Consider the following 20,317-nt stretch of genomic DNA (forward strand, 5'->3'; position numbering starts at 1 on the left):
AACAGAAAAAAGTCTAAATTACCCAAAACAGCTAGCATGTAGCTGAAATATTAGCTCAACTCCAAAATAGCCTTAAAAATCTTTGTAAAATAGCGCAAATTTTTAAAACTTAAAACTAACTTTTTAACATAATTATGAATAATAAAAATGCAGAAATACTATTCCAGAATAAACCTTAAATAACTTTCAATGTATTATTCTCTATAAAATCCCATTTTGCCAAAATTATTCAACTTAGAAATAAGCGCAAGATAACATCAGGCTATTAATAAAAATAAAATAAAATGATCCTGAGGGCCAGATAGAGTTAACCGGAGGGCCGCATCTGGCCCCCGGGCCTTGACTTTGACATATGTGGTTTAGAAGAACGGCAAAAGAAAGTCACTCATAAAATATACATTTGTGGGACATCTTTAAAATAAAATGTGATGTTCAGGATATCACCCACTTTGAGTGTATCCTCCTGGCTGGGGAAGTCTTCATAAAGGCCTCCGCTCAGCTCCGAGGAGTTCAGGAGCAACTCGTTGTCCGCCATGCCAAGGAGGACTTTATTGATCTCCAGCAGGTAGTCTGAGGGCGTCAGAGATAGCGAGCTGCTGAGCCCTGCTGCGGACATCTCCTGCATCAAAACAAGAGGGAAAATTTGTGATATCCCAAATAAAGTTTTAAAATGAGCTCAAATATTTGACCAAATCACCCTCAGAAAGACCCGAACCGTCATCCCTCACCTGAGCAGAAACTTCTAATGTTTTCTCTTCAAAGTGAGAAGACGAAGGCCCTTCCATCTGCATGAAACGCCGCATCTTCAGTTCCTAAAGCACAAACACAATTCATCTCAGCTTTCTTTAGGCTTTAGGTTGAGATTTAACAACGTCTAACTGAGTCTCACCCTGTGAGCAGAATACTGGCTCTGCAGCCGGAGCAGCATCACCTGCAGCTCCTCCCGCTGCTCTTCTTCTGAGGTTTGCTGCAGAAGCTCTTGTCCTCGTTTTAGCAGTTCGTCCATGTTGGCTTTCTCTTCATCCATCTGAGGAAAGGGACAAAGTCAAATTACACTTTTTTATCAAAACCCATCTGTTTAAAACACTAAAAATGACAAATCTGTGAAGCAAAAAGCTAATTATTGAGGCTAAAAACACATTTCAGAAAGCTATCTCCCTTTGGGTCACTCACCTTTCCAACCATAACATAAACTTTGATTGAACTTTTAAACATTTACTTAAGGCATAATCTTATCAGATTGCAGCTTTTACTGTATAAACTTTAGTCAAATCTAATAAAACCAAAAAGAAAAGGGGAAACACCCAAGTCAAACATTCTTTGCTTCTGTTTAAAGTCCGGCTAAACATCGGTAGAAAGTACAAACCTTCTCATCATCCGGCAGGTTTACTGGGTCCTGCTGCAGAGTCTGCAGAGTTTCCTGAAGCTCCACCTGAAGCTCCTTTATTTCAGTTCGGACCACGGATTTAGGAAGCTGTGGACGTATTTCTGCTCGACTAACCTTGAGAAGAGAAGATAAAAATATGTTTGTAAAGGATAATTAAAATAATAAGTTAAAATAAAATGTTCTTGTACCGTATGAAGTTCCCTTTGAACACCTTCAGTTCCCAGACTGGTCGTCATCTGAATCAAGAAAGACGTTATAGAAATAGTAGACTATCAATAATGCACCAATCAGATTTTTGGGTTACCGTAGCCGCTCTTATGTGCTGAGAGACTTTGTCGAAGTTGCAGTTGAGCTCAGCCAGTTTGGGCTCCACCACTTCTCGACAGGCGGGCCCCCTGCTGGTCATGAGGATGACGGCTTGGTCTCTGATGTTGTCCACACGCAGGCTGACGTCGTCCAGCTCCTCCAGGATCCTCTGAGGACACAACCTTACCTTTTAGTTTCAGACTTTTAACAGCTTAAATGAATTTTACGATAGCAGCACTGATACACTCAGGTATTTAATACAAATCTGACCTTTAAAATGTTTTCTTTCTCCGTGGGAGCCAGCTGCTCGGCCTCGTCCAGGTGGATCTGAGTCTGGTAGAGCCAGGTGCTGATGTGAGCCACGTTCTCATCAAAAATCTCCACCTCGTTCTGGTGACTCTGCAGAGAAATCCATATTTTGAGGTACACCAATGACTTAAAGATCAAGCAAAATCTGCACGTAGCATCCATGAAACCCATAAGAGTTAACGGTAAAAACAGAACACTCTCATAACTAGAAAAGTTATATTACATGCGATAATGCTAGTGTGGATGTTTTTTGCTGAAAGTAGTCCCTAAAAATGCTGTAGGGATTTGCTGAAAATTTGCAAAATGTTAAATTTGATAAAAGACTGGAAATTCTGTTAAAGAACTATGAAAAAGCCTTTAAGTTTATCTACATTTCTGAAAAAAATTGTAGTAAAATTACTTAAAAATCCATAACACACGCTAATTTTATAAAAATATTTAGTGTGTTGCTACAATATGAGCTTAACTTAAAATTATTCCAGAAAACCTCAGTAGATGCCAAATTAGCCAAAAAGCTAGCTTGTTGTTTAAATACTAGCTAAACACTAAAATAGAAAAAAAAACTTCAGTAAACTAAAATATTTAAAAACGTTGCTAAAATAAAGCTAAACTTTAAATTAGCTTAAAAACCTCAGTTAACAAATTAGCCAAAAACGTTAGCATGTTGCTAAAATATTAGCTAAAATAAAAATTAGCCTAAAAAATCTCACTAGATAACAGTTTAGCCAAAAACGTTAGCTTGCTGCTAACTCTAAATTAGCCCAAAAACCCCAGTAGATAAGAAATTAGCTAAAAACGTTAGCATGTTGCAAAAATTTTAGCTAACCTCCAAAATAGTCTAAACAAAACCCAGTAGATAACAAATTAGCCAAAAACGTTAGCTTGCTACTAAAATAGAAGCAAAACTCTAAATTAGCCCAAACACCTCAGTAGATTAAAAAAAAAATAGTCAAAAACGTTAGCATGTTGCTAAAATATTAGGTGAACTCCATTTAAAAAAAATAATATGAAAAATTCAAAATATAACCCATGAATATATGTAAAGGTTTGTTGCTACTCTACCTACATTTTTTTAATTTAAAGACTTTCTCATTCATTTCCTATGAGGCATATTTAGCTCAATAGTTCTAAAATTATAAATACTAAAAATACAAGCAGTAATGCCCTGAACAAGCTAAACCTTTTGGTACCAAGATTGCTAAAATCACTGAAAGTGTTTTTAAATTTTTACGTACAAAAAAAAACTAATGGAAAGGAGCAGAGAAATCACTATAGTGTGAATGCTTACTAAGCATTCACACAATCAAGGACACTCACCAGAACAGCACTGAGCCAGTCTTCGGTCAGAGTGCGAACACGGCCCAAAGCCTCATCAAGACCGGAGAGCCTGTTTTCCAGCTGAGCCTCGCTGCCCTCCACCAGAGTCTGCAGGCCTGCGCTGGTTTCTGTCAGGCTGGACAGCTCTCCCCTCCGGCGCTCGGACTCCTTCAGCAGGCCCTGATGGAGGACGGGCGCAACTTTGTATCACACATTAACCTTGTTAACCTACTAGCTAGAAACATTTCTATTCAAGCTTTGCAAAGTTGTCTCATAAAAATGAGACAGACGCATACAGAAATCGACCAGAAGATTGATATACATGCTTTCATGAAGACGTATGTCCGTTTAAGTTTTGATGGACAGCGACTCACATTCGCCCACATGATCTCAGCGTCAATATCCGCCGGCATGTCTCCGCTAGTGTTCTTCTGCTGCAGTTCGGCTTCATTTGTGGTCAGCCAATCCTGCAGAACAGCGCTCTCCTTCTGAAACTTCTGAGACAGCGACAGAGCTTTCTCCAGGTCCTGCTTGCCCTCCGTTACCTGTAAAGACACATAAACCAGTTGAAATCAAAACTGGATTTTTTTTGTCTTTTTCTGTTCGCTGAATGAGTTACCTGAGCCCCCAGATTGTTGTAGAGAAGTTTCAGAGCGGTCAGCTGTTCGTCCATAGCTTTAGGATTCTCCGTCTGCTGTTTCTGCACAATCTGACGGCCCGTTTTGATCACCGTCTCCACCTCCAGCTTTACCTCACTCAGCAGCTTGTACAATTTCTGCACAGGAGAAAGACACACACATGTATCCAGATTTTCTGCTCAAGTGAAGGCTGGGAAATCTCAGTTTCTCACCATACAACCAGTGAGGTGGGTCTGGATTCTTTCCGGCTCCACATCCTTCACATCCAGGACGTGCAGCTCGGTTTTGGCCCCCTCCAGAACCCTCTTACAGTCCAGCATGCGCTGCTCAAAGTTAGCCGGCTTCTGGAACAGCTGGTACTTGGTGGAGATTTCTCTCAGTTTCCTCTGCAGAAAAGAGACATTTGCAGCACTGATATTCAAATGTGATTTGAATGGATTTATTAATAGAAATAATCCAACAAGTTACACATTTTTTAATGCAGACAACAACAAAAATCTAATTGGAAATGAGAGAACTGATTTCAGGCAGTTCCACAATCTGTCCAGCAGGAGGCGACATTACCTGCAGCTGATCCAACATGGTGCCACCACGAGCTGTTTTGGCATCTGCTGTGGGAGGAGGCAGGTTGAACACATTCCTCCTCTTCATCTCTTCCATCGTCACTTCAAGTTCTGCAATTTCAGCAGCGATGGACTAAAGGAAAAGGAAAATAAAAGGAAATATATGTTAAAAAAAGATTTTAAAAAGTGCCTAAATTGGTGGTTAGCATTAGATGCAGAAAACAGATTGAAGTGATCTCAAAACTATGCACTATATAAGTATTCTTCAGTCTTAGGGGATTAGGAACTCCGTACAATCATCCAACAGAATGTCTGCCTCCTAAATGTAGGTATGTGTGCAGGTGTGCTGCACCTGTGCCTCCTGGGGGAGCTGGATGGCGTCTACGCGATCGGTAAGGTAGGAGGTGAGAGTATGGTCCAGCTGGCTTAGAGACTCCTGCAGATTTTGGAGCGCCTGTTGATTCTCCTTCAGTCTCTGCAGCTGCTGCTCGAGGCTCGCTTGTCGGTCGACCGCCTGAAGGACAAAAACAAAGACAGAGACGACAGTCAAACTTTAACTGTGACGAAATAATGAAAAAAAAGTGGATTAAGTTCAAGAAAGAAAATATGCCCAGAAAGGCTAAGTTCTGACCTGATGGTGGAGTTGCTCAAAGCGCGAGTTGAAGGCTTCGAGTTTTTCGCTAATGAGCTCATCAAGTATGCCCCCGTCTACGAGCGTCTGACCCAGCTCCCTGATTTGAGTCCGGTTGTCCCCGGGGTGGCGGAGCACGTCCTCCAAAGACTAGACGGAGATAAAACAGCACTTTTTTATTTATTTAACTAAAAAAAACATAAACCAGTTAAGGAGAAAAAAGTCAAATAAAAAAATGTTATTAAAGACGTCAACAGCTGCAGAATGAACAAATAAAATAGATGAAGAGCGGAGGCAGAAACTGCAGCGCGGTCAATAAAAAACTAAGAGGAGGAGTGAACTGAGCGAGCTGTGGAGTGACGCCTCATGTTTGGATCCAACACTGTTCTTGTAGCTTCAGTTTTTCGCCCCCGGTGGTGATGGAGAGAGGGAAACAGGGGTGGGGAGATGAGGGACGCAGACAAGAAGGTGAAGCTCTGTCTGCGAGGGACTTCGGTCTCCTTCATCGCTATGTGATGCTACAGAAGCCCCTCCGTGATGAAAGTGAGTTTGACAGTCGCGCCGCGGGCGCTCTACAGATTTAGCAGTGGAGCACGTCAAAGCAGAAGACGAATCAAAGACAAATGAGGTCATTAACATTTAGAAGCAACATTTAAGCATTTGTTTGTGGAAAACTCGTCATGCAGTCTGAAGTTTCTGCGAACCGAAATGACTTTGAATTCTTCTTTTATCAATCATAATAATCCTATCAGTTTTGTCGTTTAGCCTCTTAATTGAAATCTTTATTTGTCTCATTTTTGTTGAAAAAGTTGCATAAAAACAGGTGTTTTCTGGAAACTATATGAAAGAGAGGATGAGTTTTTTTTTTTTTTTACTGATTAGCTTAATTTCTTACTTTTTTGACAAAGGCCTGCAGCCAATAACGCCAAATATGCTAATTTCTAAGTAGGAATTATATCAAGGTTATTTAAAACATACACTTGTTATTGCATTATTTAAAGTTCCAATCAGATTATGTTATGCGATACTTTAAAAGCTTTCCTAACGGGGTTTCGATTACAATTAGCGCTGCCACAAACGATTAGAGAAAGGATACTAACAAGGATGCTAGAAAGGATGCTAACAAGGATGGTAGCAAGGATGCTAGAAAGGATGCCAGAAATTATGCTAACAAGGATGCTAAGAAGGATGCTAGAAACAATGCTAACTAGGATGCTAGAAACGATGCTAAGAAGGATGCTAGAAACAATGCTAACAAGGATGCTAGAAACGATGCTAACAAGGACGCTAGAAAGGATGCTAGAAAGGATGCTAAGAAGGATGCTAGAAACAATGCTAACTAGGATGCTAGAAACGATGCTAAGAAGGATGCTAGAAACGATGCTAACTAGGATACTAGAAACGATGCTAACTAGGATACTAGAAACGATGTTAACAAGGACGCTAGAAAGGATGCTAGAAAGGATGCTAAGAAGGATGCTAGAAACGATGCTAGGAGGGATGCTAGAAAGGATACTAACAAGAATGCTAGAAAGGATGCTAGAAACAATGCTAAGTAGGATGCTAGAAACGATGCTAGGAAGGATGATTACAAGAATGCTAGAAAGGATGCTAACAAGGGTTCTAGAAAGGATTCCAAGAAGGATGCTAGAAAGGATAGTAGCAAGGATACCAGCAAGGATGCTACAAAGGATGCTAGAAAGGATGCTAGAAAGGATGCTAACAAGGGTTCTAGAAAGGATGCCAAGAAGGATGCAAGAAAGAATGCTAACAAGGATGCTAGAAAGGATGCTAGAAACGATGCTAGGAGGGATGCTAGAAAGGATACTAACAAGAATGCTAGAAAGGATGCTAGAAACGATGTTAACAAGGATGCTTGAAAAGATGCTAAGAAGGATGCTAGAAAGGATGCTAAGAAGGATGCTAGAAAGGATGCTAAGAAGGATGCTAGAAACGATGCTAGGAAGGATGATTACAAGAATGCTAGAAAGGATGCCAAGAAGGATGCTAGAAAGGATAGTAGCAAGGATACCAGCAAGGATGCTACAAAGGATGCTAACAAGGATGCTAGAAAGGATGCTAACAAGGGTTCTAGAAAGGATGCCAAGAAGGATGCAAGAAAGAATGCTAAAAAGGATGCTAGAAAGGATGCTAGCTATGAACCAAACTGTTTCAGTTTTGCACCTAATTGTGAGATTTGCACAGCTTAGATATGTCGCACCAAACTTCTTCTAACTGTAAATGGGGCACACGCTAGTAAACAGAAGTGAAAGGAAAAAAAAGAAGCCCCTCCCTGCTTGTCTAGCGCAGGGGTCTGCAGCCTGTGGTTCCAGAGCCACACGCTGCTCTTTCATCTCTTTATTGTGGCTCTTTAGCTTTAATGAAAAATGCTAATGTTTGAATACGTAACAGATTGGTTATTTAAGTTTTGTCATTTTTGCTTATTATTTTTGTCAAACAACTAAGCAAAAGAGTTTAATTTACTGTCAGAAATTCAGTAGAAATGTTCTTTCAATTTGTGTTTTTAATTTAAATAACTCCAAATGTTGCTCTATTTTGGTAAAAAACACTAAGGTGGTAAAAGTTTTGAACAAATGCAGTTTAAAATGATTGAAAATGGTTCAGCATTGAGTGTTTTGTGCCTCACATCTTAAAGAATGACAACAAAAAGCTCAGTTTATTCTAAATTTTTGTAATTTGCTTTTTTTAATAAATAGATTCTACTAAAATGTTGTTTATATCTGAGCATAACAAGGAAAAAAATGATGGTGGCACACCAAAATCCTCATAATACAAATGTCATGTTTGACTGGGTTGCATGTTTAATTCGACAAAAGCTGCTGGAGCAGGAGGAGCTTTTAGACACAGAGTGTGTTTTATTTTGAAAGGAACTAGTGTGAGCTGCTGTCAAAAGCAAAAGAAATTCTAAATGTTGCATATATATAAATATAGGCACTGCTGTAATAAATTTTTGCTTAAGTTACATTTAAAAATGAATGTTTAATAGACAAAACTTGTAGAAAATAGTTTTTTTTGGCTGAAAATAGTATTATCATCATGGGTATGCTTTTAAAATAGATTAAAAGATGATCAGTTCTGTACAGATCAAATGGATGGAGCACTTTCATATAAACAGACTAAAATGAAGATTTTAGCGACAAACCTCCAGAGCTTCATTAACAACCTCTGTGCTCTCTGGTAGGTTTTCAGTTGCGTGGAGTTTTTCCTCCAGAGAGGTGAGCCAGCTCTGCTCCGTGTCCAGAAACTGAAGCAGCTCCATCCAGCAGGACCACACCTCCTGCAGAGCACGTCCCAACATGAGCAGGAATGTCATCCACAAACATTTTAAAGGCCTCAAGACACAGAAAGACTCAAAAAGTCAAAAGAATAGAGATTTAAAGAAAAAAAAATACCTCCAAGGTGTGGCATTTGCTCTTGAGGCGGTCGCAGAGTTTGTTATAATTGGCCAAGACCCCTTCCAGCTCAAAGGTCAAATCTTGTCCAAACCCACCACCAGGGTGCGCCGTTCGGGACACCAGTGTGTTGATGTTGTCCTTCAGGATCTTCACTTTCACTTCTTTCTGTAGCACATCCTCTTTAGCCCTCTATGATGAGCAGAAAGGAGTAAAACACAAAACCAAAGGCTCATCTCCTCAAAATTTGAGGCTTCGAATCCCACCTTCATCTCCTCCAGAGACGCCTCCAGGTCCTCGGGACTCTTGTACTCGAAATCCCTCATCAGAAACTCCTCATCGACTTGAGCCATCCACTCCTGCATCTCTCCTAGATCTTTCTTCAGGTTGACCTGCTTCTCCTGACTCTCTGCAATATGTTCCTGATGACTGAGAAGCTGGAGGGAAACACAAAAATGCACCTTTATCGACAGACGGAACAAAAAAACGTCCCAACGCTGACACCACCTCAAATCCTTTTGTAGTAATACATACTAAAACGAGTACTACAAATTTTCTAGATTATCCAACCCATTAAAGGACTTAAAAACAAAACGAATAGTATGAAAATGGAGACAAAAAATGTTCTCACCTGTGCGCTAAGCTCCGCCCACCTTTCCTGACAATCGTCCAGCCTATCCTGCCCCCACTTGGCCAGTCCTGGTACTGCAATCGCCTGCACAGCTTTCACGTTTTCTTCCATTTGCTTCAGCGAACGCTCCACTGACTCCATCTCATTCACATACTCCTAATTTAAAACAAATTACTATAATAAATGTGTTTGACAAAAAAATGTAATTCAATTATGATTTTAAAATAACATGTATTACAATTAAATTAATTCGAAAAGCTAAAGAAATGTGAATATTTTCCCAACATTCCCACCTTGCACCTGCTCAGCTCTTCATGGAAATTCTCTCCATCTCCCAAACCTGTGGTGTCCCGAAACAACAATTCCTGAACGGCGTCACACCAGCGCTCCACCATCTCCAAACACACCTAAGTGCAATAAAGATTTCATTAGTTCATCTAGAAGTTTAAAACACACTATGTCTTCACACTACACATCAGAAATATTGGTATTTAATCTGCAATAAATGTGAAAACTTTTTATTTTTCATGGGGTAAATAATAATAAGGGGCGGAGCTAGAGCATTTTACATAGGGTGGGGTATTTCTGACAGTTTTTTTATTATTATAGCTTTTATCTCACTTAAAAAGTGTTTATATTTTTTTAATTCTGAAAGAAGAGTTTATTGATGATTTCTTATTTTTTGTTAATAATGATGCTAATATTTGCTAAAATAAATTGGTGGGCAACTGGCCCCCCTTGCCCCCCGTAGCTCCGCCCCTGATAATAATTTTTTTTCCCCTAATTCAAACAAATTCAGCAGCAAGAAGAATAAATTATAGAAATGCAAACATAAAAAAAACTTCATTTGAAATTCAAAGACAAATAAATTATAGTTTCTAAGCTAATTTCACACAAAAAAGATGAAGAATAATCATCAGTCACGGGGCCCCACCTGATTGTCCTTCATGCATCCCAAAATGCAATGCAACGTGCCGTACTCCTCGCGCGCCCTGGAGGAGAGCTGACTCCATGTTTGTAGTTCTTCTGGATCAGACGCTTGTTGGGTTTGCTCAATCTGCAGACACAGGCTCTGGAGGACAAACGGACGTTTTAGAGTCTCAAAAACACAAAAAAAATGTTTGGAAAAAAGTTACAGGAAAACACCTGCTCTCATGAGTCAACTGTAAGTCAAAGGTAATTTTTGGGGTAAAATGTGGAATTTATGTTCTGAAACATGAAGTCAGATTATTCCCAGCATCCCTCCGGTCTAATAAACAACTGATCTCAGACACGCCATCACGGCATTGTTCTGTATGTTGTGGTATCAGGCAGCTTGGCAGCTTTTCAGACTCCACAGAGAAATATGAGGAGTTGCATGGACGGGCACGATGCCCAGAATGTGCCCCCCACCCAGCCCTGTGCCCCCGTCTGTCATGAAAATGAGACTGCAGACTGATTCACATTCCAGCACGGGGCTGAGGAGGTGAGCAAACACACAAAACACGACATACTTTCAGCACTGCATGCAAAAAGACACAAAGTGTTGTAAACACACAACACACCCTCATCGCTGGTAACAAAGTGATGTATTGTTGACTGGGGAGAAACAGTGAAGTGATATCATGAAAAGAAAAAAAACTAAAGAGGAAATAGACTGACGGTGCAGATTTGACACATCAGATGCAATCAAAATGTCTTTGTAGTCTAAAAAGGTAAAAATTACTTCCTCTTTATTTAAATAAGTCTGTTTGGACACATTTTAATCACTGTATTTTCAAAAAAAAAAAGGACTTATGTGTAATTGCTTTGACCTCTTGTGTGGGAATGACATTTTTTTTAAAATATTTTAGCAAATAATATGGAAATTAAACAAATAAAAAAACAATGCATTTTTCAAGCACAGGAAGCTATGCGCTAACGTAGCTAACTGGCAGCTATTGATGACATCATAAGGGGTATGATCCAAATTTGAAGACACTATTATTCCATAACTCTCTATTTCAGGGCTAAATGTAGGGGAGACATTTCAGTCCGAGTCTCCAGCCCAGATAAAATCCAGCGTTGTGTTGTGCATCCAACGAGAAAATCTCTGCCAAACCAACTGTGCAAATTAATGAAAGCTGATTGGCGATGGCGACCCCTTATGCCAAAAAGTGAGCTGTATCCTTACACGATAACGACAACATCTAATGATGCTAGCAGAAATCACTGAAGCTAATAGCTGTAAGCTGAAAGTGATAGCTAGCTAAAATATTAGCTAAATGCCAAATTTGCCGTAAAAACTTAAACAAAAAAAACCCAGGTTAGCCAAAACAGCTAGCCTGTAAACATTAATCTAATCACAAAACAGCCTTAAAAAAACTTTAAATAAGCCTAAATTAGCCAAAACAGCTAGCATGTAGCTATATTAGCTCAACTCCAAAACAGCCTAAAAATTCATTAGTGAATGCAAAAATAGTCCAAAAAGCTAGCAGAATGCCAATATTTTAAACTTTAAAACTGTAACTTTTTAACATAATTATGAACTAGGTATATAGCATTACCAGCCTTAATGCTAGTGTGAATGCTGTAAGCTGAATTTGGGCGCTGAAGATGCTAGTACTGTTAGCTGAAGATGCTAGCAGAAATCACTGAAGTTAAGAGCTGAAAAGGCTGAAACTGATAGCCAGCTAAATTAGCTGAAATTCCAAATTTGCCTTAAAAACTTAAAAAAAAAAAAAACCTAGGTTAGCCAAAACAGCTAGCGTGTAGTTGAAATATTAGCTAAACTCCAAAACAGCCTAAAAATAGGAAAAAGCCTAAATTAACCAAAACACCTTGTGTGTAAAAATTAGTCCAAACCCCAAAACAGACTAAAAAAACCTTTAAGTAAGCCTAAATTAGCTAAAACACCTAGCATGTAGCTGAAATATTAGCTCAACTCAAAAATAGCTCAAAAAATCATTAGTAAATGCCAAAATAGTCAAAAAAAAACATAACTTTTTAACATAATTATGAATAATAAAAAGGCAGAATTATTTTCAGAAAAAAATAAACTTAAACCTTAAATAACTTTCAATATTTTACTCCACACAAAAATATATTTGGTCAAAATGATACAAGCTAGAAATGAGCGCAAGATAACATTGGGCCATTATTAATAATAAAATAAAATGATCCGGCCTCCGGGCCTTGACTTTGACACATGTAGTTTAAATGATCAGAGACAATGCAATGAAGTTTTATCATTCCACAGTTTTGTAAAAACTCTCACCTGTGCCTGTTCTACTGCCCTCTCCGTCGTGGTCAAGTCTACGACGTCCTTCCTCAGAGCGGCCAGTCTGGCCTCCAGGTCCTCCAACACGTTCTCAGTGACCTGGGTCGCTTTAAACTTCGCCAAAGCTGGGATAAAACAAGAAAAACGTTCAGTGGGCGGAGAAATGAGGTGGGTAAATACATGGTTCAAAAGTGTAGGAATTTCACCACAAGAGGGCAGTGAGCCGGGAAATTCCCCATTTGTGTACAACTCTATGAAAACTAGCAAACTATAGAAAATCTAACCTTCTGTCAGAAATTGAAAGCGCAAAAACCTTAGAGAACGTGAAAATTGAGCGGCATGTTCCTGCACCCCCCCCTTCTCTTTCGCTCCATTTCTTTGTCCGTTAATTATCGGGTGCCTTAATTCCTACACAATCTGGCTCTGTTTACAGTATAAACTGAAAGAGCAGGAGATGGAGTGGAAGAGCGGGGTGGGTGATGAGGAGGCCTTAGCGAGAAGCAAAGTGCTCTCAAGCAGAAACAAAATAGTTTTCCTTGGTTTCCGTCCAAGTTCTCCTCTGAGTGAAAATAGGCACAACAAGAAAGGCGCGCACTGGCGCTCTGAAGAAGGTTCAAGTCCCCCCTTCAAGGGCTTCTTCTGGCAGAGATCGGCGTCCATAAATTCCAGAGGTAAGGCGGTGAGTGATTCTCAGAGCCGGTCCAGGTAAACATGAGCTGCTGTCGATGAAGAGCATGCAGTTGTTCTCCTGCAAACCTGAGCGCTTTAGAAGCCATATAAGGTAGGGGTGTCAAACTCAATCGCACAGGGGGCCAAAATCCAAAACACGTTATGTCGCAGGCTGAACAGGATAAACATTGATTAAACATTCTGAAACTACATTATTAAAACTTTAAAACCATAACTTTTTAACATAATTGTGAACTAGATATTTAGCACTACCTGTGATAATGCAAGTGTGAATGCTGTAAGGGGAATTTGGCCACGGAAGATGCTAGTGCTGATAGCTGAAGATGCTGAAACTGATAGCTAAAAATGCTGAAGCTGATAGCTGAAGCGCTGAAGTTAGTAGCTGATATCAGTAAAGCTGTTAGCTGAAAACGTTGAAGTTGATGGCTGAAAACATTGAAGTTAAGGGGCTGAAATCACAGAAGCTGATAGCTAAAAATGCTGAAGATGATAGCTGAAGACGCTGAAGCTGATAGTTGAAATTGCTGTAGTTGAGAGCTTAAAATGCTGAAGCTGAGAGCTGAAAACGCTGAAGCAGATAGCTGAAACGCTGAAGCAGATAGCTGAAACGCTGAAGCAGATAGCTGAAAACGCTGAAGTTGATAGCTGAAACGCTGAAGTTGATAGCTGATATCAATAAAGCTGATAGCTGAAAACACTGAAGCTGTTAGCTGAAAACATTGAAGTTGAGAGCAAAAATCACTGAAGCTGATAGCTGAAACGCTGAAGTTGATAGCTGATATCCATAAAGCTGATAGCTGAAGACGCTGAAGTTGAGAGCTGAAAATGCTGAAGCTGAAATCGTTGAAGCTGACAGCTGAAAATGCTGAAGCAGATAGCTGAAACGCTGAAGCAGATAGCTGAAACGCTGAAGCTGATAGCTGAAAACACTGAAGCAGATAGCTGAAAACACTGAAGCAGATAGCTGAAACGCTGAAGCAGATAGCTGAAACGCTGAAGCAGATAGCTGAAACGCTGAAGCAGATAGCTGAAAACACTGAAGCAGATAGCTGAAAACACTGAAGCAGATAGCTGAAAACACTGAAGCAGATAGCTGAAACGCTGAAGCAGATAGCTGAAAACACTGAAGCAGATAGCTGAAACGCTGAAGTTGATAGCTGATATCAATAAAGCTGATAGCTGAAAACGCTGAAGCTGTTAGCTAGAAACGGTGAAGCTGATAGCCACCTAAAATATTAACTAAATGCCAAATTAGCCCAAAACCGTAAAAAACTGTAACTTAGGTTAGCAAAAACAGCTAGCATGCAGATAAAGAAATATAGCTAAACTTCAAAATAGCCTAAAACACTGAAAAAAGCCTCAATTATCTGGCATGTAGCTGAAATATTTAATTAACTCAGAGACAGCCTGAAAAATAGTCCAAAAAGCTAGCAGAATGCCATTTTTTAAAACTTTAAAATTGTAACTTTTTAACAATTATGAATAAAAGGAAGAAATACTATTCCAGAATAAACCTTAAATAACTTTCAATGTATTATTCTCTATAAAATCCTATTTTGTCAAAATTATACAAGTTAAAAATGAGCACAAGATCATATTGGGCCATTAATAACAATAAAATAAAATGATCTGGAGGAGCAGATAGAATTACCCGGAGGGTCAGATTCGGCCCCCGGGCCTTGACTTTTATACATATGATGAAAGGGATTCGATTATTACTTGACTGGCCAAGAGTTTTATATAAAAGACTGAGTTAAATTTGTGCGTGTTTGTGTGGTGCTGTGTGGAGAAAGAACAAAAGGTTTTTAAACTTCTTGCAATAAAAGGATGCTGTAAAGGTTTGGATTTACATCATCCAGCTCAGGATGTTTTACCGTTGTTGACTTGCTGCTCTTTGCTCTGCAGCTGCTGCAGCGTGGATGCGTGGTGAGCTGAAACCAACAAGGCGCTGTCCTTCAGAGAGGACGCCGCTCCCAGAGATCCGGAGAACAGCTGCTCCAGTCGAGGGCTGAAGGAATCCATCCGAGCAAGGCGGGACTGGAGGAAACAAAACCATGAATCCCATTGTCTGTTTCTGTGATGCACCGCTCAGTTTTTGGTACAATATTTAGAAACACAAATGCAAAGCTGTGCTACGAAAGGTCAGAGGTCAAATTCTGGATTAAAGTCACACAAATCAGATCAGGGCGTGTGAGACCGAGACGGCAAATCTCACCCGGCATTCTCCGCTCAGATTTGCGAGCTCGACCTCGCTGCACTTTTCCACAGCGGCCGAACGCTCCAGCCACCTGTCGTGCTCCTCCACGAGCCGGTCCACCTCTGCGAGCTCCTCGGCCGCCGCTCTGACCCGGGACTGAGTAAGAACCCGCTCACGGGCAGCCCGGACCTCCCGTTTGCAGGAGTCCCACTCCGTTAGGATCAGGTCGACGTTTGTCCTCACAGATTCCATGTTTTCAGCCTCTGTGAGAATAAACGAGAGTAAAATAGAACCAAAAGAACGGTTTTGACGCAATTCCTTCTTCAAACCTCTTTCCAGCTGCTCCATCAGGCCACGCCCCTCCTGAACCACGTCTTGAACTGTGGCTTCCTTAGCTGAGATCTCCTGCTCCAAATCCTGCATCAACAACAACCAGGCTTAAAATAAATTCTTTCAACTTATAAACTTTTATCTCCATCTGTACCTTAAGATTCTCTGTCAGGTCGGGTGACGTTTCAGTTGGTGTAGCAGCTAGAGTTTGGCTGGACGTCTTGCGCGCTCTAATCCAGCTCAACAAGTCGGACGTTTTCCCCTCAAACCTGTCGAGCAAAAACCAAGTCACTTCCAGGCTCCTGACGCTCCCCAACAATCACACACTTCGCGCCACAGTCCTGTTTACCTCTGTAAAATATCCGCATTCGTCTCCACCAGACGTTTCTTGGGCGGAGCGGGTGGGTCCAAGTCCTCGTCGACAGGTGAAGCAACCGTTTCCATGGCAACGTCCGTCGGAGTGATCCCAGCATCCGATACGGACTCCATCACCTGAGACAGTGGGAAAAGAAGCAGAGAAATCATTTGCTTGTTTTTTTCCACATTTATTTGTCTTGCTTCAAAAATTCCCACAATCCATCTGGTTTACCGACTCATTACAGCACATGTGTCAAAGTCAAGGCCCGGGGGCCGGATCTGGCCCTTCAGATAATTGTATTTTATTGTTATTGATGGCCAGATGTTATCTTGTGCTTATTTTTAACTTGTTTAATTTTGACAAAATATATTTCTATAGAGAATAAAATACTGAAAGTAATTTGATATATTCTGGTATAATATTCCTGAATTTTTATTCATAATTGTTAAAATGTTACAGATTTAAACTTTTAAAAATTGGTACTATTTTGGCATTTACTAAGATTTTTTAGGCTTTTTTGGAGTCTAGCTAATGTTTTAGTCACATGCTAGCTGTTTTGGCTAATTAAGGCTCGTTTTTTAAGATTTTTAGGCTATTTTGGAGTATAGCTAATATTTCAGCTACATGCTAGCGGTTTTGGCTAATTTCGGCTTTTCTATTTAGGTTTTTTTCGGCTGTTTTGGAGTTAGGCCAATATTTACAAGCTAACTCTTTTGGCTAAGCTAAGTTTTTTTTATCTTTTAGGATGTGTCCTCAAAATTACCCAGAAGTCTTTGCGTAAAACTAGCATACAGCGACGGTCACTGGATTAGCGAATATAGACCACAATGCATTGCGGTCAAACAATTTCGAACAAAAACGTGTTTAAATGCAATATGTGAATAAACCAACCACATTTTTACCATCACAACAGAGCTGAGTGCTAAATAAACTCAGTGAAATGTTTGTTTTTATTAGATTTTTACTTTGTGAAATTGATGGCATCATATCCGGTTTTCAGAAAAAGGAAAAGTAGTAAGCATCGTGTCGGTATTATCTTTAAAATCCAGCACACTATATAGTCCTGCACTATATCATTTTTTTCTGACAGCTAAAATTCATAAAACACACACCTGGAAGGAGCAATCCTGAAGCTTCTGCACCAGGTTGTCCCATCTGTGGGTCAGCTCCTCCGTGTCCCCCTCGATCCTGGCTCCTGCCGTTTGATTTTGCAGCAGTTGAATCACATCCCGTCCTGCGTCGGATAGCTTATCCAAAGTCCTCCTCTTCTTCTCCATGTCTTCCTTTAATATCTAGAAAAATAAAAAATAAAGTTCAGTCTACAATCAGATTCATTTCTATTTGAGCAAAGCTCTTCACTTACCGCTAGCTGTCGCACATTACTATTCATTTCCGAGGAGTCCTTGAAGTTTCTGGTCTGAACTTCATTTAAGGATTCCTCTTTTTCTGCCAACCACTCTCTAAACAAATCCTGCAGGAACAAAAACAAGGAAAAGTTCATTTAGTAAAACTCATTTTTCACATTTCTGTTCATCTGGAAACACTGACATTTTCCTGTTATCTTTTAAATATATTTAAAAAAAAAAAAAAGTGATATGACGCTCAGCATCCCACCTGATCTGACAGGAGCTGCTGCCAAACCAGAAAAACTTCCTGCAGTTTCTGCCACTTTTCCTCCGTCCAGCGACACACAGCTGCCCAGCGTTCACCCAATGACTGAAATTCACAATATTTATTTTAAAAATAACATTAAAAAACATCCTGACAAAACACAGATCTCAGATTCTGATATTTAAAAGCTGTCATCATACCTGTAATTGCTCCTCCAGGGCAGCGGTGGTGCTCTCGCCGCTATTCTCATCCACAACAACCACCATGTGCGTGAGCGAGTTGACCTTCACCTGCTCCACCTCCAGATCATTCTGGAGTTCCTGCATGAAAACAAAAACAATCAAATTAAATGTTTAAATTTCTATGAGTTGAATGAAAACGGAGGCTTTATCTACTTTATGCTCTTCGATCATCTCCTTGTAGGCCTCCATGTTTTCAGCCGCCGGCTCGGTCTCAATCCTCTTGATTCGCTTCTCCGTCTGCGTCAGCCAATCGGAGAGCTGCTGCAGCTGCTGCTGCTGGAGATCCATCAGGACCTCGTGGAGCCTAAAAGTGAAGAAGAGGTTCTGTAAACATGACACTCGAACCAAGAGGAGCTTAGAACCGAAAACGAAATAAATTGAATTAATCGACATTCGCAATTGGACTCAGATTAAAGGGTAACCAAACCCTAAATCAACTTTTTTTGGCTGTTTACCTCTATAAATAAAAGTGCTGTCTGTTTGTCATTGCCAAATTTTTGACAAATTAAAATAAAATTGTTTAATTCTTGAAAATATAGTCAAAAACTGTCTGTGTGCTGCCCCCTACAGGTTGAAATGAGATATTACAGTTGAATGTTGTGATTTTTTTTGAAGTTTCATGATCTGCAGCCCCGCCCTTCTGACTGGATTTTCAAATTTCAGCTGTGGGTGGAGTCAGCCTCCAACTTCCCTGTTTGGTGACCCTTTAATTCAAACCGTTTCCAATCTTTCTGCAAAAAGAAAAACTACAACAACTTGGCTTTATGTGGCGGTAGAGTGGATCCCCGTGTGGGATCTCACCGGGCCTGTCGGTCCATGCTGGCCACCCGGAGATTCTCCCAGCGAGAGTTCAGGAGGCTCATCTGCTCCCGGATCTCCTCCTCTTCCTCTTCTGTCAGGCTGCCCTGAGCGATCAGCTGGTTCCCCGCCTGCAGCACGTTTCCCACGCTGCTCTGATGAGCCGTCAGCTCCATCATGAAGGCCTTCAAAGCAATACGGACAACCACAAGTCAGATTTTTAGCTAATTGTTGAACAAAAATCCATACTCTTTATTCCTTAAACATATGCTTGAAACAGTGAATACTCCTTGAAAATGCACTAGTTTCAGATGGGGCTTTGTAGTGAAAGTATGGGAACAACAAAGCACAAACAAGCTGGACTTTTTTCTTTTTTTTAGCCTTCCTGAATGGTCTGGCTGTTCGAGAGGCTTTGGATCCCGTTGCTCTGTCTCACGACCAGCTTTCTGCTTTGACCTGGATTCCAGACATTCAGCAAAATTCACACTTCAGCCAAGGGAATCCAGCCAAAGCCCCTTTACACACATGCACAGACACAAACCTCGCCGCGTCAAGCAAGCAAATAAGTAAGTAAGTAAGTAAGCTTGGGGCCAGGGCACCGTGGAGCGATCTGCGCCACTGTTCTCAGCAGAATTCCTGGAATTCCCAACATGTACCGAGCATGTTTGTAGGAGGTTGGGAATTCTCAATGGAGAGCTCAAACGTGATTCATGCTTTTTAATGTTTCAAATCAACATACAGGTCAAGCTTCATATCTAACCGTCTTGACGGCCTCTTACCTCGTGGGTGTGAAACTGCTCCTTCACGTCCTCCACATCGTTAGAAACCTCCTCCTGAATCTGTAGTGTGTCTTCAGCTGACAGCAGCCAAGTCAAGACCTCTTCCAGCGTCGTCTGATAGCTGTCCAGGTCCACGTCCAGGAGGCCGACCTCCACGTCTCCCTCCGTCTCGGTCCCGGGGGTCTCAGGGCGTGGACTGCTGCTGCCGTCTTCCGTCTGGACATTCTGCTGTAGCAAAAGACGCAGATGAAGCTCAGAAATATAGCAAAGCAATCAGGGGAAGTTCACTGTGTTCTAAAGAAGCCATTGGGGAGGATTGCTGGGAAATCACAGTTCACCATACCAAGCTCTTGAGAGATCCTCCAATTAAAATTGTGTTTTTGTGGTGTTTTTCGGATGATTGAAGACATATATAAAGAAAATTGATCTCAAAATTGTATTTCTGAGTGTGTGCATTTTTTAAAATCAGGAGCAGACAAAAAAAATGTATGAAAACGAGCGTAAAGATCAATGTGAACGCTTTAAAATTACATCAAAAGATGATAGGAACGGATATTAATCAGTTTAGTAAAATTTTAGCAAATATTACAAATAATTTCAACCAGGAAATTAACGAAAAACAAATCAGACGTGAAATGAAGTTCCAGAGGGATTGCAATTCCATTATCTACCTTTAGGGGCAGTGATTCAAAAGGTATGGAAAATTAAGGAAGTTAAAGAAGAAAAAAAGTGAGCATTCTACACTCGGAACTCATAAGAGCAAAAACATTGTTATTAAAAAAAGAGCAAATTTAGTCTTTTTTTTTACAAATCTTTGCCCAAACGACATAATCCTAATTAAAAGACCACTAGAAACATTTAGAAAATAGATCAACAATG

At 40.4% G+C, this 20,317-nt stretch overlaps 1 protein-coding gene across 6 annotated transcripts in view; it reads right to left on the minus strand.

The window, feature by feature from the left end:
- Positions 1 to 20,317, minus strand: part of utrn (utrophin) — a 184,221-nt gene that overhangs the window by 132,257 nt on the left and 31,647 nt on the right. For 5 of the 6 annotated variants that reach the window (XM_024290459.2, XM_024290461.2, XM_024290463.2 and 2 more), the window contains 33 exons: positions 19,439 to 19,666; positions 18,663 to 18,844; positions 18,015 to 18,165; positions 17,820 to 17,939; positions 17,623 to 17,724; positions 17,372 to 17,479; positions 17,121 to 17,300; positions 16,000 to 16,142; positions 15,805 to 15,919; positions 15,650 to 15,737; positions 15,339 to 15,583; positions 14,998 to 15,160; positions 12,431 to 12,558; positions 10,130 to 10,267; positions 9,489 to 9,602; positions 9,196 to 9,351; positions 8,831 to 9,001; positions 8,565 to 8,756; positions 8,315 to 8,449; positions 5,152 to 5,301; positions 4,873 to 5,034; positions 4,522 to 4,653; positions 4,170 to 4,343; positions 3,939 to 4,094; positions 3,694 to 3,864; positions 3,320 to 3,499; positions 1,964 to 2,092; positions 1,692 to 1,862; positions 1,576 to 1,623; positions 1,367 to 1,501; positions 890 to 1,027; positions 729 to 812; positions 449 to 619 (listed from right to left, as the gene is read on the minus strand). In XM_024290459.2, the coding sequence (XP_024146227.1) occupies positions 449 to 619; positions 729 to 812; positions 890 to 1,027; positions 1,367 to 1,501; positions 1,576 to 1,623; positions 1,692 to 1,862; positions 1,964 to 2,092; positions 3,320 to 3,499; positions 3,694 to 3,864; positions 3,939 to 4,094; positions 4,170 to 4,343; positions 4,522 to 4,653; positions 4,873 to 5,034; positions 5,152 to 5,301; positions 8,315 to 8,449; positions 8,565 to 8,756; positions 8,831 to 9,001; positions 9,196 to 9,351; positions 9,489 to 9,602; positions 10,130 to 10,267; positions 12,431 to 12,558; positions 14,998 to 15,160; positions 15,339 to 15,583; positions 15,650 to 15,737; positions 15,805 to 15,919; positions 16,000 to 16,142; positions 17,121 to 17,300; positions 17,372 to 17,479; positions 17,623 to 17,724; positions 17,820 to 17,939; positions 18,015 to 18,165; positions 18,663 to 18,844; positions 19,439 to 19,666 (4,860 nt within the window). The remainder of the gene's footprint in view (positions 1 to 448; positions 620 to 728; positions 813 to 889; positions 1,028 to 1,366; positions 1,502 to 1,575; positions 1,624 to 1,691; positions 1,863 to 1,963; positions 2,093 to 3,319; positions 3,500 to 3,693; positions 3,865 to 3,938; positions 4,095 to 4,169; positions 4,344 to 4,521; positions 4,654 to 4,872; positions 5,035 to 5,151; positions 5,302 to 8,314; positions 8,450 to 8,564; positions 8,757 to 8,830; positions 9,002 to 9,195; positions 9,352 to 9,488; positions 9,603 to 10,129; positions 10,268 to 12,430; positions 12,559 to 14,997; positions 15,161 to 15,338; positions 15,584 to 15,649; positions 15,738 to 15,804; positions 15,920 to 15,999; positions 16,143 to 17,120; positions 17,301 to 17,371; positions 17,480 to 17,622; positions 17,725 to 17,819; positions 17,940 to 18,014; positions 18,166 to 18,662; positions 18,845 to 19,438; positions 19,667 to 20,317) is intronic. The other variant, XM_024290458.2, reaches the window with a different exon arrangement.

This window comes from Oryzias melastigma, linkage group LG24, assembly GCF_002922805.2.
Source record: "Oryzias melastigma strain HK-1 linkage group LG24, ASM292280v2, whole genome shotgun sequence".
NCBI lineage: Eukaryota > Metazoa > Chordata > Actinopteri > Beloniformes > Adrianichthyidae > Oryzias > Oryzias melastigma.